The following is a 10,827-nucleotide window of genomic DNA, read 5'->3' on the forward strand; positions in this document are numbered from 1 at the left end:
GAAGAAAATGAAATGTGAATAATGGTATAGCATGTTCCATACCAATAGTCTAATTTGTATTTGTCATTTAATAACAATCTTCAATCTTCAAAAGAAAAGTTTCTTACAGAAACAACGGAATCATATCAAATCATATTGTATAAAAAATTGCATTTGAAGTTGACTGTTGTGTCACTTTTTTTCTAGCCTAATGCTTTGCAAATGCCTTTGTCTTTCCAGACATTAACCAATGCATTATCCAAAAAACTAGAAGAGGAATCCCTAAAGCTGCAGTCTTCAGTACTATCACTGTCATGTGATCTACGTGGAAATCCATCTCATAGCACTTGGTCAATTAATTATGCAAGGACTGGTTATAAGGAGCCAGTACAGGAAGAATTCTTTGATGCAGTGATAATGACTGTGAGTTGCTCAAATCACTCTTCCTTAATGTGTTAACCACGATGCAATAGTTACTCATGATGCAATAACTACCCTTATTTTAATGTGATCGACTCTTCAATGTGCCAAGCATTTATTTACAACCCGGAAAGTGTTAGATTTTATTGAGTAGAACTCTAGTATGACCAAATTCCTTTTTTGTGGGTTTTACATATATTTCATTTTCGCAATGTGAAAAAAAGGGAAAATTTTATGGGCTTATTTTTTTATTTTTCTGCAAACCACATTCCCTATTGGGAAACTGGAAAACATTTTAAAGATCAACCCCATTATGCCAATTGTACCAAATTAATAGCGTTCACCTGGACAGAAATCAATAATCTATACTCTTTGTAATTTTATTCAATAATCTCATTTCCTTTACTGTGAAATGAATAATTTTCCTACTTAAACTTGAAAGAGTTATTTGGGAGATAATTTTTTATTATTACACAGAATGTCTCTCTATATGGAAATAAAAGAGAATGAAACAAAAGAGATTTTTTCCTTTTCTCAAAATGATTATTTCTTGAGACAACCTTTACTTAAAAGAGATGTATGCAAGAGTTTTGTAAGTCTTTAAGGTAAGAATTAAATGGGGGTATGTAAGAGAAATGTTCAGGAAGAAATAATTATAAAATCTGGAAACACATGTAGGATTAAATCTTTTGAGATGATACAGATAGAAGGAAGGAGAGATGAATTAGAAGAGAAGTTCTTAGCTTTCTTTAAAAATTTATCCAAATTATTTCTCATGGGATGTGGAAATTGCACTATTTCTATGGTTATAATATGGCTGATAATTTACCTGTTTTCAGGCACCATTCTGCAAATTTCGAGATATGAAGATAAGCCAGAATGGGAAACCTTTTCCCCTTGATTTTCTTCCAAATGTGAGTATCTACTATCTTTGATATTCTATATTTAGGTCATGTCAATCTTTGTTAACACGCATATGTACTAAAGAGAGCATCCAAGAAGATTGTAATATCTCTTGCCAATTCTGACCTCAAAATGTTAATTAGAGTCTCAAAGAATATCGTCAAAAACTTCGCATACAACTTCTTTATTTGCTGTTTCAATATGTCAGTTTGATAATGATTGCTTGAAATGGAGTCAATTGTGATTTAAATGCTTTCAAATGGTTACTAAGATGTCTAGGCAAAGAACCATAATGCAAATGCAATTATTTTTGTCTTTTGAATGCATATATATGACCAACACCATCTAAATATGCACCGAGAACAGTTGCACATTATTTCAAATAGTTGACATGCAAACTAAATGCGCGAGCAACAACTCATGACATTCAAACTCCTCGGAAATTTTAATAAATTGATGATGAATATTCATCTATATCACCATTGGCATTTTAACAAACACTCAGCAAGCAAGCTAGAAATTATATGACAGCAACATAATGAAGTATGTTATTGAAAATTCTCATGCTAAATAGTTACAAAATATAACATGTAATTCCCAGAACTTATGACAGCAAAATTAGAGAACCTGGTATGTGAATGCCTGCTGTAAATGATGGTCTCCATTCTACAATGTATATAATCTTCCGATCAACACGTCCCTGTTGTAGCTGTATATAATCTGCCAATTACATGCTTAATTTCCTGATGTATAATGGCAGCCAATATGAATCTCTAGGTCTATTGTAGATATACTGTCCAATCTTTCAAACCCTAGATGAGATTTTCCACCTGTTAGCGCAACTTGGACTCCTGGATGAAGCCCACAAACTTAGCAATAATTCAGTTGGTCTTTCACAACCTCAAAATTACAAACTATTATAGAGTTTAAATTCTCCAATGAGGATAATAGCTAAAATCTGCAACTCAAGCTCTAAACCCCAATATTCACCACAAAGAAAGTCAAATTCATCCAAGCATAAGAGGTTTTGATGGGGACACAACCCAAGAACAGAATGGACACAACAGAAAAGGGAAATTGTATTAACTGAAAAATAAGCTAGTACATTCAGTACAGAGAAAATAAACTTCAAAACATGCCCTAAGGGCTTACAATAGCATAAATGTGGAGATAATTTCTCCTTTCAGTACCTCCTCTCAAACTCCACTCCGAACTGCCTTTTACAATGCCAGGAATCTCCTTAAATAGACCCTGGAGGGTTAAGGACTAGGAATACATTCTAGAAAGTGCTAGTAGGCATCCACCGACCAAATAGAAGGCTCCAGAAGCTGCGTTAGAAGTCGGCGCAAATCTAGAAGAATCCAGAAACGGTAACTGAACTTCCGAGAAGCATAACTTTTGAACCGTAGCTCTGATTGACGAACCGTTTACATTTCCGGAAAGCTTTCGAAGCACTCTATAGCCCTATGGACCAGCTTCGCTCGTCCCCCATTTTTCGGCCCTTTTTGAGGTCATTTAATGCCCCTAACCTGACTTTGAAGCATTCTTAGGAGGTCTCCAAAACCCGAAAAACTGCAATAACTTTCGAACCGTGGGGCCTCTTGACCTGATTCTTTTTTTGGAATGCTCTAAATTACAATTACATTCATCTAGCCAATTTACACCTCCTAGTTCACCAAAATGATGGCTCAATTACATACTCCTATTTTTTCGAGATTTACACAAACACTGATAGTGGAACAGTGAGAGTTGGAACCTTTATTTGACCCAAATGGGTATCCAAAAATGAAAACACATGAAACAGAAACTAAGTCTAAGTATATTTTTTTTGGGTGACACAGGATTGCCCTTATACCTCTGAATGCTCCTGCATCAGGTTTGATTCATCTATTGGCCTTTTATATATTTTCCAATGAAGTTCGAACCTTGTGACACTTCACTCTCAAGCCACATAAAAACATTTTTAATATATTCTTTTGTTGTAAGTTGACTTTATGGAATTAAATTAATTATTCCTCGTATAAAATCACTGTAGGCAGTTAAGCCATGTCATGAATCCCGTGAGGGAGGGAGGCCCATTGACAACAGGTGACAGTGACTTTAGTGGTGGATTCAATTCGCATTTTATATATTCTAGTAGTGAGTCTATCTATCCTGGGATTGAGCCTATTTGTATTGGTAGTTAGCCTTTCTTTCTTTTTTTGGGTAGTTAGCCCAACTGACATTGAGCCAAACAATAGTGAGCAAACTGGCTAGGAGCCTTCTGTAGAAATTACCTCAACCGGTATTCATTTCATGAGAGTTAGGTTCTTTGTGGTTTTTCTTAATTTGGGTTTCCACATAAAATCTGATGTTCATTGTGTTGCTCTTTGGGTTTCATGTTTATATTTGTTATAAATTTTCTAATGCTTTAACTATTTATCAAATCAATAAAATTTTAATAACTTTTTCACCCACTCTCTCAGTTATTTGGCCTATTCAACACTTTCTTCAGCCATCACTTACCCTAAAATTTGTACTTTCCAAAACACAACTTTCTACCAAAAGAATCGCTAAGAAAAGCCAGTTTCTTAACTAAAGTTGTAGTTGATGCAAATCCTACAAAAAGAAAATTAAGATCTAAACCTATAATTATTTGTCGGTAACTAGCTAGCAACAGAAATGTGATTTGTACTCAACAATGAAATAATTTCCAAGTTGTACTTCAGACTTTTGTCAATTTTTTGATGTTTACTGCATAGATTAATTAAGAATTGCACAGATAATGAACATGAACACGAACAGCAAAACTCTTCTTATTATTATTCACATATGCCAGAACATTACATTATGCTTGAATGATAAGATCTCATGATTACAATGCTTTCCGAAGGGGTTATAAATACTTTCCGAAGAACTTTCCCGAAGGAGTTCGTCGGCCACATACAACTTGTCGCTACATAACAAAAATCTTTCCGAAGGGACCTGTCGGCTACATAACAAGAACCTTTCCAAAGGGACCCGTCGGCTGATACACAATTTCTACCAACGACATCATCCCCCCCAAAAAGAAAAGTCGTCTCCTGACGACTAGCAAAATTAGGAGACAACCCATAGACAATAAAAGAAATACTAGAGAGAAGAAGGAGGTGTCCCAGAAGAGTGCTGCTGACGACGTAACTCATACACCTGGTCAGTCCGGATGCGCAGATCTGTCTGAATCTGTGAATTAACCTCTACGGCCTCCTTCAGTAGAAGCACAGCATCCATAGCCTGTTTCCTGGCCAACTGCAAGTCATGCTCTGCTGCATCTTTGTCCGGGACAGCCACGTCCTTCTCCTGTACAACTGCTGCCATATCCTTCAATAGTGTTGCCCGCTCTACTGCCTGCTGGTCGGCCAAGTCAGCGGCTAACTTTTCTCTTGCCTCTTTCTCACCTACTAGAGATCTCTGAGCTGCAACACTGTCTGCTGCCCTATCCGCCTCCGCGCGCTGCCGAGCATAGTAAACCTCTTTGTACAATCCCACGATCTCATGTGCCAGCTTCATCATCGGAGTATCACTCGGGCTCTGTGGCCCAATTCACCAACATCTCTGGTGTTTCAACTGCCGGCCAACCTCTATCCACAAAACAAGTCTAAAATCACTTAGGACAAATCCCACGAATATACGCCCGGATCAAATGCCACTCCCTTCGCTGAGTGAGCCTGAATCGCCACATCATGCCCCTTCTTCAAAGCAGACTTCATAGTCCTAAGGTAGTCCCTGCACCTGTCTTCATCCGACCCGTAATCCTCCTTGGCAAAGTCCTCCAATGACCATTCCGCATCACTATTCTCCTCCTCATCAACGAGAGCCATGCCCACATCCGGAGCCGCCTCCTCTGCTGTCATCACAATCACGGCATGTGGCATTCCCTCCTCCTGAGACTGAGGCTTTGGTACAAGTGCTACTCCAGAATAGGTGGGAGACTGAATGGACGGGCCACACCTGTCAGGAACGAGTCGGAACTGTTGCCTCAGAAAAACACTAGCTCTATCCATGACCTCTGGTTGTTCGGACTGCACTGGGTCCATACACCCCTGCATTATTTCGTCGGGTACATTCTCTATTGGAAGTTCCTGAACTTCTGTTGACTGTGCTACGGTAACAACTGCTGCCGGTTGACTTATGGCAGGCGCCACGGGTGCTGCTACCGGAAGTGCTTCAACAGGGGCTGAAGAAGTCTCTCGGGTGACAGGTGCTGTCAGGTGGGCAAAGCCCAGCTCAAATTCAACTCCCAGCCGGACAGGAGAAGGTTGTACCCCGTGTTGCCACGATGCGGCTAGTGTGACTACCGAGTGGGATCCTCCAGTCATCAATGTCGGTCGCCAAGTCTGTCCAAACCCAGGAATGTGAGCCATGTGTAGACCTCTTGGCACCAACTCGGAAGTCACAGGAACTGTAGCATGCGGAAATAGCAAGGGGGTAGCCGTGACAATCTGAACCTCCTCATCATCCTCGCCTTCCCCTTCTTCCTCCACACTGTCCTGCTCAGAAGATGTCTCCTGTCGGCCGCTGTTAGTATCACCTGCCATGTCCATCCGGGGCCTCCTTTGGCCTGCTGAACCCTTCTGCCCGGTGGTTGTGTCCAGGTGCTTCCATCGCATAATAGGAGCTTCTCCCAGAGCCAGTGGTCCAGGCTTTGCCTCTAACTCATCCGTTGGAATCATCCGTGCTACTGCATCAAGGAAGAGACCAATCACATAATGGGGCATATAGAAGGTCTTATGCTGGAGAGTCATAAACTCATGCATCCGTTCAGCCAGCACAGACGCCCAATCGTACACTTTCCCAGTCATTATTCCGTTCATCATGGACACCTGCGGAAATGAGATATCAGATGCCCTAGAGGATCCCGTGAGCCTGCTCTTGACCAAGTCCATCAGACATCGCCATGGCCCCTCCTGAATGTCGGTTTTCTTTAAACCCCTTCCCTTCGATGTCTCAGCTAATGCCGCCTGCTCTATTTCAGTCAAATCTCCACATACTAATCTGATTAAAAATAGCTTTCCATCCTTTGGAATTTTCTTTGGCTGAACCTTTTTGCCCTGCTGCCCTGGAATGCCAAAAACACGTGTAAAATCGGCTGCCTTGAATGATACCACCAAGTTCCTGCCCAGATACTGAAATGTGCTCCTCCGAGAAGCTCTGCCATATGTCTCAATCATGGTACGTAGATATCCTTCATAATCTCGAATGCAAAAAACAGGCATCTGAATGGCCCATTCAACCTATGCCCTTTTGATGCTTGCTTTGATTGGATGATCATCAGGGGTTTCTTGCCACCATTTCCGGCAATCCGTTCCATTCAACCCTTCAAATTGTATAGTCTGTGCTGTGACTTCATTCTGGTTACCTGCACCTGCCATGCTCCTGCCCTTTACAACTCCAGAGTGTGATAGTTGTTTTTTCCACATACGTCTGCTTGCAAACTCCATTTTTCAATTATATCTTTGTCTTTTCCTAACGGTCTTCCAAATCCGTACAGTGAAGAATTCTTTCAAACATGTATGGTGAATTGCAACCTTTGGAATGAAAATCGGTACTTTGAAAAAGTTAGAAGGAAAATCAAGTAACAAAGTTGTACCACCCGAAGACCACAAATCCGTACAACAGTTCCCCTCCCTAAATCCGTATGGTGGTATTTTCAATGCCTTTCACTGATCAGCTGTACAGGGACCATAGTATGCTGAATCCGACTAGAACTGATATACTGCAAAAACTGCCTTGCTTACTGCTGAATTCCGTACTTTACCCTTCAGAACCTGTGATCTCATAATCCCACTGATATGGATGGAATCCGTACAATTACCTGGCTCCAGAATTCCGTACTACAGAAGAGAACATATACTGCTTCCATAAAAATTCGTACCTTGCATTCAATAATCCGTACAGTGAAATCCGTACACTGCTCTTCACAAGGGATCCGTACACTTGAAATGATGAAAATCTTTTGTATAGTATAGTGGTGAGTATTCCCGCTTGTCACGCGGGTGACCCGGGTTCGTTCCCCAGCAACGGCGCCAAATGTTTACCGCATAGATTAATTAAGAATTGCACACAGATAATGAACACAAACACGAACAGCAGAACTCTTCTTATTATTATTCACATATGCCAAAACATTACATTATGCTTGAATGATAAGATCTCATGATTACAATGCTTTCCGAAGGGGTTATAAATACTTTCCGAAGAACTTTCCCGAAGGAGTTCGTCGGCCACATACAACATGTCGTTACATAACAAAAATCTTTCCGAAGGGACCTGTCGGCTACATAACAAGAACCTTTCCGAAGGGACCCGTCGGCTGATACACAATTTCTACCGACGACATTTGACTGAAAGAGAAGTTTGAATGAATTTCCATTGAAGTAATTTTCCTGCTGCTTTTCTACGTACTTGCTAACTGTTTTGACTGTTTCTTAAAAAAAAAGTTATTGGATACAATAAGTTTTTAAATAACTGAATATATGCACATTTTCTATCATGGCTTGTTTATCTTTCATTAAGTTGAGTTCATAATCTGTTGTTTCATAAGACTTTTCTAGATTTGTATCATGTCTGATTGAATTGTACAATATCTAGGTGACATATCTTCCAATGTCAGTTATAATTACAACATTTAAGAAACAAGATGTCAAGCGACCATTAGAAGGCTTTGGCATCCTTGTTCCATCAAAAGAAGAGAGAAATGGTTTCCAGACACTAGGCAAGTCACTACCTTCTCAGCCCTAAGACCAAGATAGACAGTGCATTTGATGCTTACTTGAACCATACATACATTTTCTTTTAACAAGGCTGTGGTTGAAAAACTGAGCATCAGCCTTTGCAAAGTTATACAATGCTTCAATGAGTTAATTTTCTTGACAAGAACTATGTACTACATTATTTCAATGGCTCTTGAGCAGGTACAATATTTTCTTCTAGCATGTTTCCAGATAGAGCACCATCTGATCAATATTTATTTACAACATTAATTGGAGGAAGTCGGAACAAGAATTTAGCGAAGAGTTCATCGTAAGTAATGTCCTTGTGAGACAATGTTGAAAGTTAATTTATGCCTCTTATTATTTTGTAGATTAGTTGCCTTGATAACATTAAATTTGAATGTTTTCTCAATCTGCGTACTTTTGCAGGAAAGAGTTGCAGGAAGTCGCACTGAATGATCTGAACAAACTTTTAGGCATAGAGAAACATCCACTAACAGTGAAGTAAATATAATGGCTTAATGCGTGAATTTTATGTATAGCATTCCACTGATTTCCAACTGTCATTTTCATTTTTAGAGAAATTAATGTAGCTTTAGTATAATGTAACTTCATCAAGTTATAGTTTGATTTTGCTAATGAATTTATTTTAGCTTATTCAAATGGCAATTTCATGTGCGTTGCAGACATGCTTATTGGAGTGAGGCTTTTCCTCTATACAGTCTTGACTATAACCTAGTTTTGGATGCCATTGATAAAATAGAGAAAACATTTCCAGGGCTCTACTTTGCAGGTAAGTCATGGCCCGTGTCTCAATCTGATTGACATTAACATTGAATGTATGCAGAGTTCCCTTGAAATTCCAGGTATTTAGATTGGTTAATTTGACTTTAGTCCGAGGCAAGAGACCACCAGCCTCAGGAAGGCTGCCTTGCCTCTGGACTTGCAGATTCCTTGAAGAACTCGTTGAGTCCTGTAAGACTGGTGCTTAGGTCCTGATATATACAAAAAATGTCAAACACCCCAGGGAATCATTTCAAATTAAGTAATTTGTTAGATTATTTATTTTAGACCAGGTTGTGTTTTGTAAATATAGAACTAGTTATGTTCTTTTAATTTTTTTTATGTTATGGGATTTTGTAAATGCTATAAAGTTCTTTGGGTAGAAAATTGCCCCATATAGATATGACTCATCGTACAATGTTAGAATGCTTATAGTATTACTGTATTAGCAAATGTTGCATTGTAAGTCAGTCAATAGTTAGCTTTCAACCAGTCACAAGTCTCAAAATATTTGAGTGCACTGTAATGTGGATATTCAAGATTTTTGGAGAAACATGTATAGCAAATTTTCCATCCAAGTTTCAGATTGGACTGCATGATCCATTCTCAAGATGCAAGGCGATGGTCCCAGAGTGAATTTATGTAGTGATCTGAAAACCCACATAATGGACTGCAAAAATCTAATGCTACAGTTAAATGGTTGATAATACTTAAGTAAATATGTGTTGGTATTTGTTTGTTCCTAATCTGTTAGGAAAATTCTTGTCTTTGCCATTGTTTCAGGTAATTACAGAGGTGGATTATCTGTTGGAAAAGCATTAGTTTCTGGATTTAAGGCAGCAGATCTTGCAATCAATCATTTGATGTCATTGGATGCAAATTGTGAACCATAAGAAGCATTCAAATTATGGTCAAATCCTATTTGCAAAACTAAGGATTTGACTTGTCATGTTTGTATTATGGATGGAAATGCTCATTTAATTTTTGAAGCTATTTTCCTGGATTGCAATTGAAATAGTAGTTTGGCATTAATGCTGAAGTGAATAAAAAACAAATACTCTTTCGATTTAGCCTTTGCATGAACATTTGTAAATTGCATCAGAGAGAGGATACTAGTTATGACAATTTTGAACTGAAAAGAATACAGTGTTTGCTACATTGTTTATGCTACATGCCATGATCACAAAAAATGTCTTCTTCTTACAATATGTCCAAGGTTACAGATAAATAGGATCAGATGGAGCTCTATCTGGGAAGATGCTAGAAGAAACATAGTGCCTATGTAGAGGATACATTTAGATAATGAAACCCATAGCTCGCGTCAAGGCTATGAACACATTGAAGAATTAAATATCTTATAGAAATGTGTCTTTATTTTTGTTCCCAACTTCATTAAAAGCACACGCGTAATAGCTATAGGAACTAATCAATTTATTCATTGTTATTACTTTCAAAATAGAAGAGGTAGTGACTTGCCTATTTTGTGGAAATGAGTTTTTCTCTTCTTCAAGTGGTACAAGGAAGCCCAAACCTTCCAGTTTTCATTTCATAAATTCTGGAGTTATAATCAACATGGATAGATACCTAGATATTGAAAATTCAGCCAGGTGCAATATATCTTTGGAAATATCTCTTAGCAACACAGGTACAAACAAGCAATGTCTTAATTTCAAATTTTGTCTTTTAAAATAGAGTTTTTTTTTCCTATATAATCATCAAACCTCACATACAAACACATAACATTTCAATAGAATTACATAAACAATCTTCTTCCCTGTCAGCTCATTTTTTTTTATAGATGTGATATTTTTTAGACAATTTTTTTATTTTCCCTTTGGACTATTTCCATTGCTAAAATGCAGTTAACACAGGCATTGGAAGACATCATACCAAATACTTGAACATGGCAAAATTGCAACACGAATAACAAAAATTTCATAAAGATGATTATAGTGAGTAGCATGATACCAATACATGTACAAAATCATGTAGATACATTCATAAGTGTGTG

General features: G+C 38.3%; 1 protein-coding gene across 5 annotated transcripts in view; it reads left to right on the forward strand.

Annotated features, from left to right (window-relative positions):
* Positions 1-10,203, forward strand: part of HEMG2 (Flavin containing amine oxidoreductase family) — a 346,786-nt gene extending 336,583 nt beyond the window's left edge. For 3 of the 5 annotated variants that reach the window (XM_089827105.1, XM_089827106.1, XM_089827103.1), the window contains 7 exons: positions 220-402; positions 1,239-1,313; positions 7,912-8,035; positions 8,235-8,343; positions 8,463-8,537; positions 8,720-8,826; positions 9,600-10,203. In XM_089827105.1, the coding sequence (XP_089683231.1) occupies positions 220-402; positions 1,239-1,313; positions 7,912-8,035; positions 8,235-8,343; positions 8,463-8,537; positions 8,720-8,826; positions 9,600-9,709 (783 nt within the window). In that variant the 3' untranslated portion in view covers positions 9,710-10,203. Of the gene's footprint in view, positions 1-219; positions 403-1,238; positions 1,314-7,911; positions 8,036-8,234; positions 8,344-8,462; positions 8,538-8,719; positions 8,827-8,927; positions 9,104-9,599 lie in introns of those variants that run through there. The other 2 variants (XM_089827104.1, XM_089827107.1) reach the window with 2 other exon arrangements.
* Positions 10,204-10,827: the final 624 nt, after the last annotated feature.

Source organism: Cupressus sempervirens, chromosome 4 (genome assembly GCF_028749045.1).
Source record: "Cupressus sempervirens isolate cs-2001-9-10 chromosome 4, ASM2874904v1, whole genome shotgun sequence".
Classification (NCBI taxonomy): domain Eukaryota; kingdom Viridiplantae; phylum Streptophyta; class Pinopsida; order Cupressales; family Cupressaceae; genus Cupressus; species Cupressus sempervirens.